This window comes from Apodemus sylvaticus, chromosome 15 (assembly GCF_947179515.1).
Source record: "Apodemus sylvaticus chromosome 15, mApoSyl1.1, whole genome shotgun sequence".
Classification (NCBI taxonomy): Eukaryota; Metazoa; Chordata; class Mammalia; order Rodentia; family Muridae; genus Apodemus; species Apodemus sylvaticus.
In genome coordinates, this window is record NC_067486.1 from 2,096,121 (window position 1) to 2,118,716 (window position 22,596).

Sequence of the window (22,596 nt, forward strand, 5' to 3'; positions counted from 1 at the left end):
AGATGTCAAGAAGATCAGTAAACCGTGTCCCTTCCAACACACAGTGTCCAATGTCAGCTCTGTCCCTCTCACCCTGATGGTGATGGCTTTAGTATCACTTCTGCAAAGGAAACATATAATGGTGGAGACTTTTATATAACATGTCTAAAGTAATCAGATTCTTAGTCTGTGGCCAGCCTTCTTAAGTGCCATTTGTACCTGCTTTTTAGTGAGGTATATTCAGAGCCAGTGACAGTGCTGTAAACTCTAATCCTTATGCTAAGGCTGCCAGCTAACTTTGACAGTTGTCAGCATACAGAGACAGCATGATACTAATGATGCTTTTCTCCATTGTCCTACTCAAGAGTGTCCCTGAATGTCCACAGTATGTCGTAGTTTTCTCAACATATACTTTTGTTACTACCGTCTTAATATACTTCTAAAATCTTTGTTTTTAAATAATTTCAGACTCACAATTGTTATAAAGAATTGTTATAAAGAATTGCTTGGTCAGGACTGTTAAGTCAGACAGTCATCACTGGCACAGTAGTAATGTAGGGCCTGCTTCCATTTGTCCTGTATAACTTCCTTTAGCCTTTGCTCTCCTGGTCTTCTCTGCCTTCTGTGGCCCTGACTCTTCCTATTACAGGGAAGTTTTCAGTTATTTCTTGGCATGTATTTCAGTTTTACTTTGAGCTGTTCTCTTAAATAAACTCTGTGTGTGTGTGTGATAATTTTAACACATTTATTTATCGTGTGGTTATGTGGTGTGAATATTCTATCCTGGTGCTAGTATCTTCAGGCCAGAAGAGGGTGTCAGGTTTCCTGTACCTAGACAAAAGATGCCACTGAGGTAGGTCCTAGGAGTTAGACAATCAGGAATTGACAGTGACTACTGAGTGACATTGCCTCTCTTAGATCCTCTGCTTTTAACATGACTGAAGTAGATTATAAAGTCTTGCTGCTGTGTGCTAGTGGATATTTTTTCTTTTCCTTTTTCTTTTTTTTTCTTTTTCTCTTTTTTTTTTCTTTTCTCTTCTCTTCTCCCTCTCCCCTCCCCCCTCCCCCCTCCCCCTCCCCCCTCCCCCTCCCCCTCCTCTCTTATGATTGGCAACATGGAAACCAGAAATCCTGTAGGGTCATTTACTGTTTACACCTTAAGGTTTTTCCATTCCAGCATTGATTGGAACAAGAGTGAGAAATATTTCATTCTACTTGATCACAGCTGCTAAGTTCACATCTTTCACAAAGAAATCAACAGCTGATGTTCTATAAAACACTCCTGGAATTTTAAATATTTCTGGAAGTGCTATAAGCATTGTTGCATTCTGCCTTTAGATTAGAATTTGCTGGAATTTTTTCATAAGACAATGATCAAAAAAAAAAAACCACAATGTCTTAGGTAAACATTTAAAAAAAAAAAAAAAGACAATGATCCACTCCCATTAATTAGTACTCCAAGCTGGACGGTGGTGGCCCACGCCTGTAATCCCAGCACTCTGGGAGGTAGAGGCAGGCGGATTTCTGAGTTGAGTTCGAGGCCAGCCTGGTCTACAGAGTGAGTTCCAGGACAGCCAGGGCTATACAGAGAAACCCTGTCTCGAAAAAACCAAATCCAAAAAAACCAAAAAAAAATTAGTATTCCAAAACCATCATTGCCTATGCAGAAGGTAGCCCTGGCGGTCCTGGGGTTACTAAATACTTTGAGTTATTTTTTAATTTCTCCCTAAGAAGTTCTGTCTCCATGCCTACTATTTTAATCTCTTTTATTTATGTGCTTCCATCAGTAAAAGGAATTAGCCCGTTATGCTGGTGGATTTATTTTATTCATTTTTGTCTTGAGAGAAAGTATATTTAAGCCATTTACTTATCTCAGGTTTAAGGTTGCCTTGTTGGTGGTTGTTCTTTTCAGACTTCACAGGATGATATAATCTGTGCTTACATCTCAATTCAAGCAAGTTGATAAAAAGTTATATTAACTAGATACTGTTATTTTATGTGTGAAATTCCTCATTTTATGTGTGAGTTATTAGAATTTTCCTTCTTAGGCTTTTTATGTATCTGTGTGTATGCAGCTTCCAAGAACTTAGAAAGTTGAAGATTTGAGGTCGCCTTTTTCTTTTCTCCAGTTCTTTGAGACTTTCTCTGTGTAGATAGACCAGGATGTTGTAGAACTCAAAGAGATCCACCTGTCTCTGTGTCCCAAGTGCTAGAAATTGTGATCCATCACCACCCAGCTTGAGTCTGCTTTTGACAGTAGAGGCAGCCAAGTTTTCAAGCTTTTCCTATAGACTGAGTGTGTAGTATTCATTATGTTTTAGAAGTTGACCCCACCCACTCATTCTTTTCTTCTTTCATTGTCTTTAAAATGGAACTCATAGTTGATCCTCCAGAAGAATTGGGAGCAAGTATCTCTGTCACTTCAGATGAGCTAGAGAAATTGCTCTACAAACCACAAGATGGCGAATGGGGCCAGAGGTCGAGAGATGAGGAGTGTGAGCGGATCATCAGTGGTATAGACCAGCTCCTAAACCTTGGTGGGTCTCCTCAGGCTGAAAGGCAGCCTGAGTTTTAGGTTTTCCATAAAAGAATTAATTTAGGTTATGTTTTTTACTTAATTCCTCTTTGTTTGTTATTAAATGGAGCTCTCTCATTGGAATAGTTTTTATAGCTAAATATCACCTAAAGGTGAGGAACTTACTGTTGAAAACGTTAGCGTTTTCTTTTCTCTTACAGATATAGCAGCAGCTTTCGCAGGCCCGGTGGATCTGTGTACATATCCAAAGTACTGCACAGTGGTTGCTTATCCAACTGATCTCTATACAATTCGAATGCGGCTTGTTAATCGATTTTACAGGTTTGTAGGGAACCTTTCAGAATGCCACAAAGAGCTCTGAGCCACAGTCACTCATACAGACAGATGTGCAGGTTGCTGGTAATGACTGAGCTTTGGCTGCTGGTGAACGTAACTTCCTGTTTGGTGCTGCTTGTTACATGTCTTTGCATAGGTTTGGGTAGTCAGACATACAGTGACACACCAAGCTTTGTTCTTCTTCTGTGTGTGTGTGTGTGTGTGTGTGTACTAAAAAATTATATTAACTAGATACTGTTAATTTTTGTGTGAAATTCCTCATTTTATGTGTGAGTTATTAGAACTTTCCGTCTTAAGCTTCTTCTTTACTTATGTATCTGTGTGTATGCAGCTTCCAAGAGGGAGCTTCACCTCCTGGAAGGGACTTAGAGGTGGTGTGGTTATCCTCCATGTGGGTTCTGCATCTGAATTCCTGCAGGAGCAACAAGTGCTCTTAAACATTGAACTTTTCTAGTTTAATTACAACTTTATTATTAATCAGGGATGAAAAAAAAAACAAACTTATGAAACAGTATAATCCATTTTTGTGATACTGTACATAGAGATTTAGGTATATATACTACTTTGTCTTATAAATTCCTTTTTTTGAAAGAAAAGAAATACGATCTTTTTTTTTTTTTTTTTTTTTTTTTGGTTTTTTTTGGATTTTTGTTTATTTCGAGACAGGGTATCTCTGTATAGCCCTGGCTGTCCTGGAACTCACTCTGTAGACCAGGCTGGCCTTGAACTCAGAAATCCGCCTGCCTCTGCCTCCCAGAGTGCTGGGATTACAGGCGTGGGCCACCACTGCCCAGCTTCGATCCAAAATTTTTAATGCTTATCTTGAGGTGTAGCCAAAATTGGGTTGGTTAGAATCTTGCCCCTTTTCTCTGATTTAAAATTTTAGCTACTACATTTAAAAGTAGATTTCATGAATTAATAATTGTACCTGTTCTTTTTAGTAAAGATTAATTCCCAGATATATCAGCTTTTTGTTGTTGGCTTCTACATCATCAGTAATTTTAAAAATCACTTATTTGTAATGAGTTTTATAGTCATTGAAGGTATTTCAGTTTCTATAATTCCATTACTTGATGAAATTACTGTTGTACATTATAACTATTCCACAGTTGTAGTGTATATATCTAGTTGTGTGTGTTTGAATGAGAAACCTATTTGTAATGAAACTGACTCCTAGTTAACATTGCATACTTGTTCTTTAGTGAGGAGTGGGTGGGTTGTCGCCTGTGGTTGAGCATGGGGAGACTGTTCCATATATTGCACTCTCCCGCTACTCCCTTAATACCTGGTCTCTTAAGGACCTGGGTCAGCTGACTGCGTAGTGAGCTCTTGGGATCTGTCTGTCTTTTCCCTCAGTGCTGGAGTTAAAGGAAATCGTAGCCGTGCTTACCTTATTTTTTTATATAGGTGTATTAGAGTCTAATCAGGGCCTCATGGTTGCACAGCAAGAAGCAATTGTATGTACTGAGCCATTTTCCTAGCTCAACTTGATGAGTTTTAGCAGCTTCAAAATGCGCTGATAGGCATGGTAGAAAAAAAGAAAGAAAGAAAGGCTGTTTTGGGGGGGAGAGGGAGGAGGGGAGGGGAAGGGGAAGGAAGGAAGAGAAAGAGGGAGAGAACACATGTATGTGAATGATTGAGACAGTTGACTTAAATCTGTTTTTGCAAGTCACTGTCCAATGTAATATTCTAATGATAACACTAGATTATTTATTATAGCCTTGCACTAATAATGTCTTGAAGAAGGTATGCTGTCACAGGCTGAATAGGCTCACATTGCTAGATTTTGGTTATTCTCAGTTTTTTAAGTAATAAGTTACTTTTCTGTTTAAGGCGGTTATCTGCATTAATTTGGGAAGTCCGATATATAGAGCATAATGCAAGAACGTTTAATGAACCTGAAAGCGTAATTGCAAGATCAGCTAAAAAAATAACTGACCAGCTTCTAAAGTTTATCAAGTAAGTGACCTCATGCATGGTGCAAACTTGTCTGACCTTGTGCTTGAACAGCTGCAGTGCTTCCTGTCTCACTGCCTGACGCTTCCCATCTGATGTTCTCCTGGAAGCAGTGTTTCTTTGTGTACTTGTCATTATAGCTTCATTCAAGGAGTGTGGCCTGTTCAAGTTTGTGTTTTAATTCTTTATTTACATGTATGGTATTTTTTGCCTGCTTGTATGTGTACTTACTTGCTTGCCAAGTGCCTATGGAGACAGAAGAGTGTGTTGGATTTCTGAGACTAGAGTTAAAGATAATCGTTACCCACCATGTGGTTCCTGGGACTCGAACCCAGATCCTTGGGAAGAACAGTCAGTGCTCTTAACCAAACTAGTGAGCCATCAGATGAATCTTTGAGTTTCATTTCATGCCCTCCAGTCCACAACTCTCTCTGTCCCCTTGTATCCACCCTCTGCCCCTGCAACCTCTGAGCCAAAAGAACATAAAAAAACATAGAGAACATCTTGCTGTGGAAACTGTAGTGTGTCACGGTGAGTCCCATAGTACAGGTCCGCTGGCCGCCCGAGGGCGGGGGTGGGAGGGGGGGCGGGGGCGGCCCAGCGAGCCATTGGTCTGCTCCCAGGCCACTGGCTTCCGCCACACCATCAATCCTGGCTCTTGACTGGATTTCCCCCATTTTATGGTTAGCAGAATCATCCTTTTCACATGCCCTAGCAGTCCACAGGATGTACATTTTGTGTGGGCCAGCTCCAAGCCCTGGTTCTCTGCCTGGGTGGTAGCTGAGCTGGTCAGCTAATCCATCTCTTCATCCCTAACTTTTATATTTTTAAAAATGTAAAGCACAACATTTAAATTGATTTTATGTATATAGTGTGGTGTTTGCATATGTTATGCTTCGTGTATACTTGGTACCTAATGAGGCCAGCAGAGGGATATGATTGGATCCCTTGGATTGGGAGTTAGAAATGGCTGTGAGCCCACTGTATGGGTGCTGGGGATTGAGCCCAGTTCCTCTGCAAGAGCAGTGAGTGCTCTTAACTGAGGAGCCATTTCTCCAGTGAGCCTGAGTTAATGTGTACGACTCTGCCTGTTCTGTCATTTCTGTTTTGGGTGTCTCCTCGCCTCACCTCACCTTGTTGACATGGTGAGGGTTTGCTCTGTTTCTTTTTTTTTTTTCTATCTTAAGTCTCCTCTTTTCCCGGCATTTGCTATATCTGTGTTAACTATGGCAATGCCTAGGAAAAGTTGTGTGTGTTCAGCCTAGAGAGGCTGCCTGGAGTGTTATTGTTTCTGTATTATCAGCTTGACTTACACATATTTCAAATTTGTCATTTTTCTAAACTAGAATACTAAAATATTCCTATTTTCACAGAAGACTGGGTAAAATCTTGTCCTTTTTTTTTTTTTTTTTGTGAAGTTGGGTGTGCCTAGGCTGGGGAGTATTTGTATTTTAATGTGAAGTAATGCATGACAGGAGTAACTTTTTTTCATATGATTAATTGTGAAAAATGTAACTTTTAGGAATCAGGATTGTACAAATATATCGGAATTATGTAACACTTCTGACAGTGATGATGACGACCACAGTGCTGATGATTTGGTATGAAGTTTAACTTTATATTGGCATGTAGATCTCAAAACACTGATTTAAAAATGGGAGTAGAGGCTGGGTGGTGGTGGCGCACACCTTTAATCTCAGCAGAGGCAGAGGCAGGCGGATTTCTGAGTTCGAGGCCAGCCTGGTTTACAGAGTGAGTTCCAGGACAGCCAGGGCTACACAGAGAAACCCTGTCTAAAAAAACCAAAATAGATAAACAAGCAAACAAACAAATAAATAGGGAGTAGAAAAATGTAGGGCATCCAACATCATGGTATCCTGCAGTTAGCTATGATGGTAGGAATTGATAAAATTTTTCATGGTTAAGTGCTGTCTCTGACACACATTTGCTCTGATGATGATCTCTGGTGAGACCTCCATAGTAAGGTTCTCTGATTTATCCTAGGATGATAGTGATCTTCCTAAAGCATCTTCTGGAAGGAGGAGGGTGAGTTGCGCTGCATGGCTAACTTTGACTTCTGTCTTCTCTGTTCAAAACCAAATTTTCATCTGGATTACAGTTTCTGGCCTTGAAAAGTTACATAATGATTCTGGGTATTTAATTTGGTTTATAAGAAAAATCACTAATTTCTGGCTATTTCAAAATGTTTAGTTGATAGTTGCTGTTGGAATGGAACTCTCAAGGCTAGGTGGGAGTACAATAATTGATACCTCCCATCCCCCAAAACAGGTAGGGCATACCTTCAGGGCATTGACCTGACCTGTGCAGCAGAGCAGTTAGTGTAACTGTAAGGTAGAGCAGCAGCTGTCACTACAGTGGGTAAATATGGCTTTGCAGAACAAGGCTCATGGCTGCCTGTTAGTGAAGGGAATGCTGGGTGAGAGTGATCTTCAGATAGCATGACGTCCAGGCTCAGAGAGGGGTCTCTTGGAATAGTAAGGAAAAATAGTGAGATTTTTTTCAGGGGAATGTTAAATAGGATTTGGTAACAGAAATATGTATTTAAAATAGAGATTTGTTGAAAAGATAAGGCTTTATGAGAGAAGGGACAGAACATGGAACTGAGAACTGTAATGTGGCTTGTCACCAGAAGCTTCAGCAATAATGGGATAAATGAATGAGGAGGCTATTCATAAAAGAATGGGTAAAATACAATATCACACATCATTCCAAAGTTCACCTAGATGCTCCTTAAATTTAGAGTTAAAAAAACAAGCATCTGGGTCTAGTGGCACATACATTTTAATCTCAGTACTCAGGAAGCTGAGACAGACAGATCTCTGTGAGGCCAACCTGATTTGCATACCTAGTGCCAGGCCACCCAGGACTACTACATAGTAAGAATTTCAGAAAACAAATCAAGCAGCCAAACAAACCAAACACCTAATCTGCTACACAGTGATTGTCCTAATTAACATTGAGGAGTTAGACATGCATCTGTGTTGTCTGATTTTCCATTTTCATGTTGCTTCATTTCCAACAGAACTGCCACGTGTCTATTCCTTTGCTGTGTCTGCTGTTGCCAGTGACATAGGTGACTCCACTAGTCAGATGTGTGTGTGTGTGTTGAATAGCAGTGTGATAGGACTCCCCCTCATGTGATGCTCATTCCATGATAGGATCTCCAAGAGAGAGCGAGAGCTTGCCTTTCCCACATTGTAAAGCCCTCCAGGACACACTTTTCTGTTTTCTGTTTACTTTGAGTCAAACCAGGTCAGAGCTTTTGCAGTCTCTGCACACTTTGCTGTATTCTTTGTGGTTACATTGGTCCTTATAGCTAATGCCAATATTTGATGCATTGCCCTTATCTTTAATTGCTGTCTAAAGTAGACCTTTCCCATGTAAGGAAAGTCCCATGAAAGTCCTAGGCAGTTTCTACTCCATTTCCAATTCCTATAAGATGTACAGATGTGAGACTCTGATGGCAGAATTGCTTGTTGGCTAGTGCTTGCTGCTGCTTATGGTATCTGGCTTCTTACAGCTAATCTTGATATAATTTCAATTTTACAAAAGTGTATGTTGGACTTTGTAAGACATGACTGGATTTATAGAAATTGGATATCAAGGTGAAAACTGCTACAACTTACGTACAATACAGGAAACAGGAGGACAGAAGGGCCCTTTTTTTGTTTTGTTTTGTTTTGTTTTTAAAGCCAATATCATACACCATAAAGTGTATGTCCTCTCCCCATTTCCTGCTTAGGCTGAAGTAACCTACAGATATGTTTTCAGGTCCACAACTGGAAGAGGAGGAGGAGAGCCAGCAGCTGTACTGAGAGTGACTGGAGGAGACAATGCAAGGCCCTGCTTATCCTCATCTTCCAGTGTGAGGACTCGGAGCCCTTCAGACAGCCCGTGGACTTGGTTGAGTACCCAGTAAGTGTCTTTACACTGAATATTGGTGCTTTTTATTGTGGAGAACACAGTGGGATTGCTTATTTAGGTTAAACCCTAAAGAGTAGGAGGACCAAACTAGCCTTTACTTATGTTAGTGTATTTTCTCTGTACCCCGATAGGCTAGTTATAGTATAGACATAGTAATTCGTTTAAGAATTTAGACATAGTTACACAGTGTAGTGTGAAATGGGAGATATATGCATGAGCATTGCTGTGGCCACAGCTGTTAATAAAATGAATTTACTGGAGCGGGAGAGATGACTCATGAGTTAAAAGTATTGGCTATTCTTACAGAAGTTTCTGGCACCCACATTTTAGGAGCCCTGGACCTTCTATAACTCCATTCCCAGGGGATCCAGTGCCCTTTTGTGCTCTCCACAGGCACAGACATGCAGGCATACTCACTCATTTGCAACATTAAACAAGGCTAACTTAGATAACAAACAAGACAGTTGGGTGATGCCATGACCAAGAACTGAAAACACCACCTGCTACATCAAGCTGGGGATTACTAGGGGCTGTAAAGCAGGAAATTAAAATATTCTTGTTTCAGAAACATTAAGAATTGACATTTGATGTTACTTGTAGGGCTGCAGAGATGGCTTAGCAGTTAAGAATGTTTGCACAGGACTGGAGTTTGGTTCCCTGTACCATGTCAGACAGTTCATAAGTAACCTGTTACTCCAAAATGGTCTGAAACCCTCTTTGAGCATTGTACGAATATCTTAACACATAAATTAAGATAAAAGTAAAATTTTGATATTTGATACTTCCTATTCTATTATTCTTTGCTGCCTTTATAGATTTTCTAGATATTAATCCTTAAATCTTCTGATTCTTTCCCTGTTGTGTCTTTTGGAATATTGTAGATATCTTATTATGTTTACTTTAGAAACATTTGTGTGTATGGATATTTTATTTGCTTGTGTATCTGTGTAACCATGTTTGTACTGCCCAAGGAAGCCAGAACAGTTGTCGAGTCCCCTGTGACTGGAGGTTACACATGCTGTGTCCTGGCTGGGACTACACTAACTGCTGAGCCACCTCTCTAGCCCTTTATGTGTACTTTGTGATAGCATGAAGCTCATATGTGAATTGTCATTTTAAAAACAGGATTACCGAGATATTATAGACACTCCAATGGATTTTGGAACAGTAAGGGAAACTCTAGAAGCCGGGAATTATGATAGCCCTGTGGAGTTTTGCAAAGACATCCGATTGATATTTAGCAATGCAAAGGCATATACACCCAACAAAAGATCAAAGGTAGGTAATCTTTTTCTGTGCCTTATTTTAACAAAGTATGCATGACCTGTGTATTTTTCTAGTTGCCAGTAGCTGATAGAACATGACCAATAACTGAGTAAACTGGATAAACACAAGATGTCTGGGATGAACAAAGCTTCTGCCAGTATACATAAGCACTTGTATGTGCATTTCTTTTCTTTTTTCTTTTAAGATTTATTTATTTCATTTATATGAATACACTATAGCTGTCTTCTGACACCAGAAGAGGACCTCTGGAAGAGCAAGCAGCCAGTGCTCTTAACCACTGAGCCATCTCTCCAGTCCGTATGTGCATATCTTAAATGCACTTGTATGTACATGATGTTAAGTGTGGCCACAGATAACTGCTGAAATTAGTGAAGTTAAATTTTTAGATTAGACATGGTAAGAGATTACTTATAGATCTACCACCATTAGAGCAGTTATAGTAATATAATGGGTGGCATGAATATAGTCTTTATTGCTATGAGCTGTGTGATGTGTGTGTGTGTGTGTGTATGTGTGTGATGTATATATGGATGCTGTGGACATAAGATGATCCATGTCCCAAATGGATTATGGGAGAAGAATGAGATTAGATCATGCTATTCAGAATTTTAAGTGTTACTATTTCTGGAAGTATTCACTAATATTACTGCATCATGGGTAAGTGAGACTCAGGGTACTTTTGTATAATGTTGAATAGTAATATTGAAAGCCAGCATCCAATCTCATTTTGAATTTCAAGAGGAATTTTTTTTAGCGTTCATTATGTATTGTGTGTTCAAACATGCCCTTTTTACATTGTCGCTTTTAGCATCTTTTTACTTTAGTTCAAATACATTACTAAATTTCAATTAGTGAGGAGACAGAAAGTGACAGTGCTGAAGACCATCACATTTTAGACATAAAGTGGCTCATAAAACCCCATTAAGTTGATGACTGACAAGTTTATGAAGTACTAGAAATAGCTGTTGTGCTTTTCAAAGACAGGCTAGGACTCGAGCACTCGTGAGTCTGCAGGGCAGATGCATTGGAGGCTGTTAGGTCTCCATCCTTCATGTTCTTAGTTTCTGAGATGGAAGTTCCTCCTTATACCCACATATGACCAATACTCTGCTGTTGTTTGTGTACTGGTTAGCTGTCCAGTCTGGCAGCCTGAGTTTGGTTCCCAGAAGCCGTATAGTGGGAGGAGAGAAGCCAATTGCCTAGGCTTGCCAGCCAGCTAGCCTCAGGGGTTTGTGTCTCCCTGGTGTTATGAGCTTGTTCCACCATGTCTGCCCCCGATATGTCCTCCTCCCCTGACTTTTAAATGTTGATTATGGGGTTTGAACTCAAGGTTCTCATGCGTTCAAAAGATGTACGTTAACTGGCTGAGACATTGTTCAGCCTGATACTGAATTTCTGAATATTAAACCTGTGCACTCATTTCTGGACTTAATGTGGATGTGAACTGTGTTCTTCTGTAAATCACATAGCTTGGTGTTATTTTAATGATCTGATAACTGGAATTGAACTGGAATGTAGCTCAATTGGTAGAGTGCTGGCCGGCCTGACATGCATGACAACATGGGCTCATGCCCCACATTGCATGAGATGGAACTGCGTGGAGGCACATGCTTACAGGCCCACCACTTAGAAAGTGATGGCAGGAGGATGAGGAATTGAATTGAAGGTCATCTTTGCTCACAGAGTGAGTGACTGGGCTACTTTAAAAACATGAGGTTGAGGATATAATTTCTTGTGTATGATCGAAGGCATACTTTGGTTATTTTAGATTGAGATGGTATACAAAATTGTAAGCAGATCAATGTAAAAATGCTTTCATTCCCTTGATCCAGACACACACTGCTACTTTGCTTCCTAAATAGCAGTATTAGAACTCACTTGCAAATTAGCTTAAGGAGAAATGTGTACTTTGGAACTGGTTGGGACCAATGTTAACTCAGAATATCAACAGAAGAGTTGTTGATTGTGGAGTGTAGAGTTGTAGTGTTCACTACTATTTTCTGAAGTGTGTGTGTGTGTGTGTGTGTGTGTCTCCATCTCCATATCCTGCCAATGCCATTGATGCGTAGTTGGTTGGAAGCAAAGAAGCTTTTCCTCTAGTCAGGGATAACGTGTGCCAGGTGACCTCTGATTATTAGTGAAAACCTGGAACAGATTGAATTTATAATTCTGGTTTTTCTTTTTTTACCTTGTAGATTTATAGTATGACCTTAAGATTGTCTGCTTTGTTTGAAGAAAAAATGAAGAAAATCTCCTTTGATTTTAAAATTGGTCAGAAATTCAAGGAGAAACTTCGTAGAAGCCAAAGATTCAAGAAACGACAAAACTGTAATGGTGCTGTTCCAGTTGACAGGAGCACGAGGTGAGAAGACATAGCATGGCATCGCATGTGATTGGTTCTTAAGGTGTTTTCTAATGTGTTTTTAGAGTACTGCTATTCTGAACTTTTATATACATGTCTTTAACTTCAGAATCAAGAAACTCGTGTATATATATTTATATTTTTTTATGGAAATCCTGTAATGGTGTGTTTTATTATATTTCCTCTATATAGTTCAATGTCCAGTTATAAAAGTGTCTGAGTGTCCTGTCATGGGTTTCATGGGTTTTCCTTGCTCCAGTCTGAAGAATTCTTTTAAAATGCCTGTCCAGGCAGATACACCAACAACAGACTTATCTGTCTTTGTGTCCTTGGTGGTGGTTTAAATTTACCTTCATTATTGAAAGATTTTTTTTGTTTTGTTTGTTTTTTTGTTGTTTTTCAAGACAGGGTTTCTCTGGGTAGTCCTGGCTATCCTGGAACTCACCCTGTAGACCAGGCTGGCCTTGAACTCAGTAATCCTCCTGCCTCTGCCTCCTAAGTGCTGGGATTAAAGGCATGCACCACTCCATCTGGCTGGAGGTAATTTTTAAAATGTTTCCCAGATTTTACTTACTGTTACTTTATATATATGGTAGTTTTGCCTGAATGTATATATATGTATCAGATGTCTATATGTGTATAACATGTGTGTCTGGTGCCCTTGGAAGCTAGGATGGCATCAGATTCCCCTGGGCCTATGGTTACAGAGGGTCTGCTGTGTGGGTGCTGAGAGTTGAACCTGGGTCTTCTGGGAGAGCAGGCAGTACTCTTAACTATTGCATCTTTTATGCAGCCCTGAGGAATAAAGTTGATGCATAGTGAATTCTTGTACCTACCATGCTATCTACTGACCTTGCTGAATTGCACTTAGGTGTATGTTATTATCCTTTTGCTGCCTTCAAGATTGGTCCTTTCTTCCTTCACTTTCCCCCAACCCTTCCCTCCCTCACACCAGAGGAGTAGGGTAGGAGTTCTTGAGTTTATATTACTAAGGAGTTCATCCACTTCTGTGAGTATTAAGTGTAGTTTGTTTAATTTTGAAAGGCTTTACTGTCCTGTTTCTTGAAACATTTTTTTCCCCTTTTTTTTCTTTCCTCCTCTTGGGATCAGATCCTCTGTTTAATTGGATCATTTGTTCATTCCTTCAAAATGACTATAACTGCCAAGTTTAGAGTAAGGAAATACTTACAATAACAATCCATGCCAGAATACTATTAGTAGTGCATATTTTAGTATTTGGTTTATGTAATGTTTTTTCTCTCATTAAGAAACAATATATTGTACTTTTATCTTGGTATTTTTCTGCCATTTACTTCTTTGCTTTACTAATAATTGTTTCTCCTGTTTATACCTCTCTCCAGAAATGTCAAACAGAAGCAGTTCAAATCTCAGACAAAAGTAATTCCACAGTTGATGTGTCCTCCTTCTCAGTCTACCTCAAGTAAGGTACCTTTGTCTGCAACCCGCAAGACAAGTGCTGGTGTCTCTTCAGGTTTTACTTCTGGGGACTCTTCAGATTCTGCAGGATCATTAGAAAGAGTGAGAAGACACAGACTTGAAGCACCCAAGAGTGGTTCTGTGCTGTTTGGTGAGGAATTGAATGCACTCATCTTTGAGCACCTTTGTTTGTAGACTGTTAGAAACAGATGGAATTAATGTAGTTGGAAGATTGTATGGTTTTGCTAAGATTTGTATTTCATAAAGTATATTTTTATTTTAGGTTTGTTTTTGAGACAGGGTTTCTGTCTTTGGCTGTCCTAGAACTTGCTCTGTAGATCAGGCTAGTGGTGAACTCACAGAGATTCACCTGTGTCCCAAGTACAGGGATTAAAGGCATGTGCACCACTCTGTCCAGCAACAAAATATATTTTAAATGACAAAAACTTGTCACAGTACAGATAGTCATTTCAGAGCTGATACCCGGAAGTACATTGTCACCTCTTTGGGCTGTTGCTGTTCTGATAACTATAAGCAGATGCAATCCTGTGTAGCTTTGTGCAGTGAGGGTACGGGTTCCATCTTCATTGTGCTGTGTTTTGTGTTGAGAGTAAGTTATGTAATATCATAACTTATGTGTGCAATATTAAATATTTCATTTAGCGGTTAATGCTTTTGAGAAACAGATCCATAGATTGGGAAGAAAGAGGCCTGTGGAAAAGGTCAAGCTGGTGCACTTTACATTATGGATGTCATAGATAACAGTTATAGAATCCCCAAGTATGTAGGAATAGGAGACTGGGAGACCTTCTCTGTCTTAGAATTTATTTTGCTGTGATAATATAGGCAAGTCTGGTTAGGAGCATTTTCTCAGTAAAAGCTCTCTGCTCTATTAACTCTAGTTTGTGTCTAACTAGCACACTTTACTTCTTGTTTGCTTGTTACACAGATACATCTGTGTTCAGTTGTTTTCTTCTCATTTGTCCCTAAGATGGCATATGAAATTCATTTCACAGTGTAAAACAACCCAACTTTAAAGAAGTCTTAGTAGTCTTTAAGCATTTAAATACTTCTAAAGTCTCTTAAAATATCAAGTCTCTTTCAAAGTTCAAAGTTTCTCTAAAATATCTGAAGTCTCTTAACTGTTGGTTTCTGTTATATACCTTCATGTTCAGCCCAAAGCAAAACCAAGATTCCCAGTGTAAAAGGTTTAATGCTTTATATCTGGGGCGCACTCATGATTCTCTGAACACCAAGGAAGCCTCTGCAGTGCGCAGAGCCTATCCTCCAGGCTCAGACTAGGTCTACTCAGAGCTACTGCTGTGGTCTCCCATGGCACTGTCACTTACACTATAGCAGCGCTACACCTTCACCAGTGGCCTCTCTTGAGCTCCCTTATCCTCCTGCCTCTGTCTCAGGTTTGTCCTTTAGTTAGGGGTTATTGCTGCAATAAGATACCACAACCTAGAACAGGAAAAGGTGTGTTTGGTGTGGAGTACTCAGGTCATCCTCCATCACTGATGGGGGTTAGTTTAGGAACTGATGGAGGAGCGCTGCTTGCCAGCTGGCTCCTCCTGACTCTGTCAGCCTTTCTCAGGAGCTCCACATCAGTCATCAACTAAGAAAATTCCCCACAGTCTTGTCCACAGGGCAGTCTGGTGGAAGGGAGACTTTTCTCAATTGAAGGCCTCTTTCCCAATGCATGTCAAGTTGATAGGAGACTGGCTCTGTCCACTGTCTGATGCTCATTCCCCCAGAATGGCAATGGAAACAATTACTCGTTGAGTGAAGTGTTCCTTTCTCTCACTGTTTGCCAACCCCCATGTGATTTGTGTGCCACGGCTGTATTGTCAGGAAGCTCTTGTAGATCTGAAACTGCCTTCTGAGATTGAAGGACCCAAAATGATTGTACCTTCTAGCATGGAAACCTCTTTTGATGTCACAGAAAGCACAATAATTAGTGGGGCTAATTATGTTTGAAATGGAGGTTTACTCATAAATGAGTATTTTCTGAATCTAGCTCAGAATATGGTGGTCATTTTTTGAATATACAACTATGACTTAATTTGCAATACTGATTGCATGCTTTTTAATACAAAGGTTTTTATTTAAAGTCACCTTTTCTTCACAGCATTATTTGTAAACATTTAAAGCATTTTAAAAATCTGGTTTTAATTTTTTAAAGTTTTTGTGGGGTTGGAAAGATGACTCAGAGGTTAAGAGCCCTGACTGTTCTTCCAGGGGTCTTGAGTTCAATCCCCATCTATAATGAAATCTGGTGCCCTCCTCTGGCCTTCAGGCACACATGTAGACAGAACATTGTATTACATAGTAAATAAATCTGTTTAGAGAAAATAAGTTTTTGTGTTTTTTTGTTTTTTCTCTGTATTCATATATAGATGCCTGGTACCCACAGAGGCCAGGGGAGGCTATCAGATCCCCTGGAACTGGAGTTATAGGCAGTTATGGGCAGCTGCCCTGAGGGTAGTGGGGACTGAACCTGGGTCTTCTGCAAGAGCAACTACTGCTCTCTAACTGCTCCATCTCTCGAACACCAAGTGTAAATTAGACTGTCAGATATTTGGGTTATAAGACAACATTTGCTTATGTGGGCACAGATAGAGGAGTCCATAAATCTTTTTATTTATTCATTTATTTATTTTTAGGAAGTGAAATGGAAGATTTCTTAGCTACCTCTTCATCTTCTTCAGCTTCAAATAGTTCAGAGGAAAGCAATGCGAGTTCTGGAGCTCCAGAGTGTTCCTTGCGCAGTGGCGTGTTGAGAAGCAGCAACCTCAGGGTGACCAGAACAAGAGCTGCTCGGAGAAAAGCTGGTCAGTGAGAGCGAGTGGCCATTAACTAACTGATCATTGCTGAATGCATGATTGAATTCGTCTAGCTGTGACAGTGTCTCTTAGGCGCAAAGGTGGTAATCCTTGCAGAAGTGTTACTTTAGGAAGCTGAGGCAGGACAGACAATAGGAATGAGGGCCAGCGTGGCCTGCATGTATAGCATAGCATGACTGGACTAAGAAAGACTTTGTTAATTGTATTACTTTATTTCCAGGTTCTGTTTCTTTAGAAAATGGATGTGGCAGAAAAGCCACTCGGAAGAGAGTCTACTTAAGTGATTCTGATAACAATTCAGTAAAAACAGATGAAAATCTGAAAAATAAGGCTGGAAGCAGCCGGAAAGTTCTCCGGAAGTGTGCTGCTGTTGCTGCCAGCAAGATAAAGCTGATGAGTGATGCAGAAGACTCGAGCTCAGAGAGCCCCTGCTCTGGGCGGAAGCTGCCACATCGAAATGCATCGGCTGTGGCCAGGAAAAAGTTGCTGCACAACTCTGATGATCAGAGCCTTAAGTCAGAGACTGAAGAACTGAAAGACCAGAACCAGGCACTGTTGATGTCCAGTCCCCATGCTGTCCAGAACAGCATCAGTGATTCGGAGTCAGACAGTGACTTGAGAGTAGCCAGGAAAACCTGGAATGCTAATGGATGTACATCCCACACTGCAACAACATGCAAAACCAAATCTCGTCCAATAGAGTCTTCTGAGGAAGACTCCAGATGTCATGGGTCGGCTCATGGGCCCAGCAGCACTGCTGACCCTTCAACATCTAAGCAGAAACTTGGGGCAGATAGCATCTCTGAGGAAGCCGACTCTGAACCAGAAAGCAGTGCAGTATGCAAGAATACACATTTGTTTAAGAAAGCCAAGATCTTGAGCGATTCAGAAGACTGTGAGGAAAAGTGTGGAGAGAGGAAAGGTCCTGAAGTGGAAAGAAGCCCAGTTTCTGAAGCCTTGAAGGAAGCCATTCTTGCCCCCCAGTGTCTCTCACATCATGGGTCTGAGACTGATGTGGATTCTGACGGCAGTACAGTGAGAGAGAAATCACACAGCAATGCGAATGGTAATTTCAGACCCTCCCCTGGCCACTAATTTATCCCTTCCTTCTCTCCTGTAGACTTCATTTAACCAGCTATTCTTTCTGGTTGAGTACTAGTCTTTTGTTTGTCTTTTCTGTTCTCATGCTTAGTGCCTTACCACTGTTAGTCACTGAACAGTTGTCAGTCTTGGCCTTGACTATTTCACAAAAGATTCTACTTTGAATATTGGTAATGGGCATTTTATTAGAGATGAGCACTTGGGCACACCATGGTAGTAACTGGAACAATTTTCTTGAGCCAGCCTATTTACATTGTCGGGGTGAGGATTGGGAGAGTCATTAGTTGGGAAAATCACTGCTAAGGACCAGCTTATTTTCTGCCATCTAATAAAACCTTACTATGTCGGTAAGAAGTCTGCATTTAAATTGTCTTGAGTGTTAAACATTTGATTATTATTTTAGAAACTCATATTATCAGATATTAAAAGAACACTCTTAATTTTTAGATTCTGTATCACAAGAGAATGGACAAAGAAAGAAAGTTTCCCGGAAAAGGTTCTGTTCCAGTGACTCTGAAAGTAATCTTCAGGGAATCCAGAAGTCACCCAAAGACAAAACCAGCCCCTCGAGGATTACTCGAAGTGCTAGTAGTATGACCGCTGACAAAATGAAGCTCACAAGTGATGCAGAAGATGTCAGCTTAGAAAGTGTGTGCACTCGAAGCAAAAGGAGAAGGAAAAAGCCTGCTCGATTTGCTTGTACCGCAGCAAAGGTGATGCTGAGTCGTGAGGAGAAACACACACATTGTGAAGTGCCAGAGGAACAGCCTGCCTGTAGGAGCAAACTCCCTGACCCTGAACACCAAAGTAGTGCAGAAAATGCAAGTGCAGACTTGGGTTCTGAAGGGAGTTCCAGTTTTGAGCAAACAAAAAGCATACAGAACAGGCAAATGGGCGGTGTCTGCATAAGGCCACCTCCTAAAATCCAAAGCTCCTCTGCTGGGCCTTCTCAGGAAAATCCTGAAAGCCACACCCCGGATAGTGAGATTAGCTTGTCTTCTGAGTCGGTTTTGACCCAGAAAGCTACTGTAGAGAGTAACTTTGAAGAAGAACTGAACTATGGGTTAAGAAGGTGGAACGGCAGAAGGCTTAGGACATATGGGAAAGCCCCGCTCAGTAGGACAGCACAAGTTACTTCCAGTTTACAGGCAGCAGCAGAGGTTGGAGTGAAGAGGAGGAGAGTGCATCCTGAGGTAGACGGCGAGGACATGCCTGGAGAAATTGGGAGTTCAGGATGCAGACCTGACACCAGTCCCAAGTCATCAGACTCTGGATCTGTAACTGACTCTGATGTTGATTGTACTGACAACACGAAGGCCCAAAGGAAGAAGAGAAGGAAAGGGAAAGCAAGAGTGCTTAGCACAGGTAAACCTACTACTTGTAACCCACCCAAAACTGCAAGACGTCAAAGACAGAGTAAATGTCCGAGGTTAAGTGTGGATGACAATGACTGGGAGGACTTGGACTATGCAAAAGCTAAACGAGTTGTTCGGCGCTCAAAAATAAAAACAAGAAATCAGGGTAGGAGAACGGTGAGATACCACGATGGGGAAGATGACAGAAGCATAGAGACCGCACTAGAGCTCACTGACCGCACCTTACGGCCTTGAGATCCCGTGCTCAGTGGCTGACTGGAATGTACTGTGAAAGCTGGTTTACAATTCAGGGAATATATTTATATTTTTCTATGAAAAGTTGTGAATGTGACTAAATCATGACTGTTACTTTTATTTGCACTTGCTGGTTTTTGAAGCAGCATTCAGCACAGGTGCCAAAATATGCTTCATTTTGGGGGGCAGATCTACTTTGACAGTATTGACTACACACAGCAAGAGTTGGGAGACACGTTCAACACTAGACAGCTGGCTTATCCAAACCAGTGAGCATTACTTTTGTGGTAGCAGTGTCACACAGTGATTTTCTGAATTTATCCAGAGGTGGTAGTTTCTAAACCCCTGCCATGTAGTAGGAGAAAAATCCATGTGACCTATGTTTACAGAATCTTGATAAATATTATGTGCATACTGATATTATAATCATGGCAAGGGTAACCATGATTAGTAGGGAAGGCACCTACCACTTTTTTCTTTTTTTTAAATCCTTTCCCTGGATACTTGAGTAGAACACATTATACCTTATATATCTGGTCATTTTTATTGACATGGCTTCTACTTTTTTTCCCCAAATTCTTCTCTTTTTTTTCTTTTAAGGCAAACCTGATGACTTTCATGTTTATAAACTTGAATTTATAAAGTGCTTGTAAATTATTTTACGTTTGGAGTGCATATTTTAAAGATCTAATTTGACAACATAGTCATAGTATTTTCTTTTAGATTGTTTACTGACAAATTGTTTTTGTCCAAAATCTACTTTCCATTAGGATTCACCAAATTCTTGCTCTTCCATAATCTTACTCTGAAGTAGAGAAGTTTGTGTGCCTTAGATTTAGGGAAAGTGTTTTTTTGATAAGAGTGCATAGGGCTAACAGTATTTCAGTTCTGTGTAGATTTCCTATTTGTGTAAGGACACAGGTTTGCTGCCCAGTGCACCCTAAGCATCCTTTGCTTGGGACCACTGAGTGAATCTTTGTTATAGTGACCTCTAGTGGAAGAAACACAGTGATTCTGAAATCCATTTGAAGAGAAGAGTCACATCATCCCAAATACCACAGAACACTTCTATTTTAGCCAGGGTCTTTTCTTTAATGGATTGATTATTTTTGGTCTACTGGTGTAGCTCTTCCCAGTGAGTTTCTCCTTGAAAGGCTTCCATGAGTGAAAGGGGTGTTGTGGTATGTGCACTTTTGAGTGCTCTTTGACTTAGTTGTGCTTGGTTTCACACTAAGCCACTCTTTTCTCCCGTTTTCTTGAGGTGGCAGATAAAAGCATGCGCTGCTCTCCAGTGTCCACTCTGTTTTCATGTCTCATGGATTTTAGTTGACATGGTTGGCAGTGTTTTTTCTGTTCTCATGCAAGAGATAAGATGGTTTGGGACGTGTCCAGCCGTGGTTGGAAGGTATCCCTGTTTCTCTTGGACAGAGAACTCTGTGCCAAGCTTCTTTCCATAGAGCTCTTACTAGACAGGTGTAAGAGACACTGACTGGGTTAGCTGTCTTTGACTTTGACTGAAAATGCATTTGATTCTCATTATGTCCCTCAGGATTGTAACTCCATGTTTATCATTATCTGCAAAAAGGCACCCAAAATCCACAAGTATATATGATGTGCACTCTTTTACAAAGTTTGGGTTTTATACATAAAGCTGTTCTCATTTTGGGACTAAGTGTTAACTGGTTATCGAGTGTCTAGTCAAACACTCCTTTCTGAACCTTTGGTCCAGTTGTGTAGAAGCATGACTTGGTTTCATCAGCTTAGGGTTCGACAGAGAGCAGAAGTGGACCTGGTGACCTTGTGTGTGGCTGACAGCGGCTCTCTCTCAGCTTGTGAAGCCCTCAAGATGTGGGCTTGTGAGGAAGTATGTGTGGGGTTTTGCTTTCCTTTTTTTGTTCCTTTTGGTTTTGGTGCTATTTCTAACATTAACTTTGAATATGTGACACACTCCTATGTACCATTAAGGATGATTAACAATAGTTATAATGTTTACATTTGAGCACTAGGTGTTTGAAATGCGCAGGGATTTAATGCACAGATGTACTTTAATGTTTAGGATCAGTCTGTCTTTTTGAGAAAGTTATAAGGTGAATGTGAACTGGTCCAGAAATAAGTGCTCTAGCTTCTGCTGCACTTGAAGTAGTTAGTGGTGTATATGTAAAAGGAGCCATTTCCCACTCTAGTTTTGTATGTCCAAAGTCCTGTGATTTTATTCATTCATAATTTTTAAAAGAAGTTTGAAGTATTCAGGTTTGATTTTTTTTTTTACTTCCTTTGAAAGATTATTACCAAGCATATTAAGAAAAAAAAAAGATTTAAAAGGATTTCCCCCCTATATCTTATTTTAAAAGGTGTACTCAATGTGTAGTAATTTATGAATAAAAAGAAAATGTATCCTATTTCCAGGTAATTCCTAGGGTGGTCATTGTTTTGTTTTTTCAACAGAGTGGAAAACCTCTGATCAAATAATGTCTGAAGTTAGTGTGATCTTGGAAATTGTGTTACAGGTTTCCTAGAGAAGTTGGTTTTGAGTAAAACAATGTTTTGAAAAGCACTTCAAGACCTAGAACAACAATGTGTCAGGTTTATAAATAGGTCCATTCAACACCACCAGAGGGTTCCATTACAGACAGGTCCATACAGTACCGCCGGAGAGCTACACTGCCCACAGTCACGTGTCACTACGCCTTTGCCCTCATTTGTGGCTTTTGGGGTAAGGATGGGTTCACACCACAGTCCCAGTTTCTGTGGTGGTCTTTTTCTTAAATCACTGTACTGTATGATATGAAAATTGACCTGGATTTTACTCTTGTGTCACTACAAGTTGAATGTGATTGTGTCAACTGAAAAAAGACATCTGAGGTTTGTAATGGCGTAGAATGCAGAACATTAAAGATGCACGGCATGCTTTGTTTTTCTTTCCCCTCCAGTGTCCTGATTCTGCCAGGAACGAACAAACAGGCTGAGATGGGCTCGGCTTTGTCCTTTTACGGTTGAAGTGACCAGCTCAATTCTTTGATCATTAAGCCAACATGTTTCAGATATCTTACAGTTATTACCAAGTCCATTGGGTTTTCTCACAGTGTAGAGAGCACAGTTAATTCCCCTCATGCGCTGGAGTGTAAAGGGGCTTGTAGGGCCTTCCTCCTGTTAGTGACTACTGAAGTTTAGACCCTCCGTTTTGGCTGTGGAGAGCAGGGA

The 22,596-nt window shown here is 40.4% G+C and overlaps 1 protein-coding gene across 5 annotated transcripts in view; it reads left to right on the forward strand.

Moving 5' to 3' along the window:
• Brwd1 (bromodomain and WD repeat domain containing 1) overlaps nt 1–22,596 on the forward strand; it is an 88,216-nt gene that overhangs the window by 59,655 nt on the left and 5,965 nt on the right. For 2 of the 5 annotated variants that reach the window (XM_052158892.1, XM_052158896.1), the window contains 12 exons: nt 2,361–2,516; nt 2,716–2,836; nt 4,685–4,810; nt 6,330–6,408; nt 6,812–6,853; nt 8,600–8,743; nt 9,878–10,030; nt 12,235–12,401; nt 13,763–13,989; nt 16,505–16,672; nt 16,905–17,750; nt 18,233–22,317. In XM_052158892.1, coding sequence (XP_052014852.1) covers nt 2,361–2,516; nt 2,716–2,836; nt 4,685–4,810; nt 6,330–6,408; nt 6,812–6,853; nt 8,600–8,743; nt 9,878–10,030; nt 12,235–12,401; nt 13,763–13,989; nt 16,505–16,672; nt 16,905–17,750; nt 18,233–19,395 — 3,392 coding nt within the window. In that variant the 3' untranslated portion in view covers nt 19,396–22,317. Of the gene's footprint in view, nt 1–2,360; nt 2,517–2,715; nt 2,837–4,684; nt 4,811–6,329; nt 6,409–6,811; nt 6,854–8,599; nt 8,744–9,877; nt 10,031–12,234; nt 12,402–13,762; nt 13,990–16,504; nt 16,673–16,904; nt 17,751–18,232; nt 22,318–22,596 lie in introns of those variants that run through there. The other 3 variants (XM_052158897.1, XM_052158894.1, XM_052158893.1) reach the window with 3 other exon arrangements.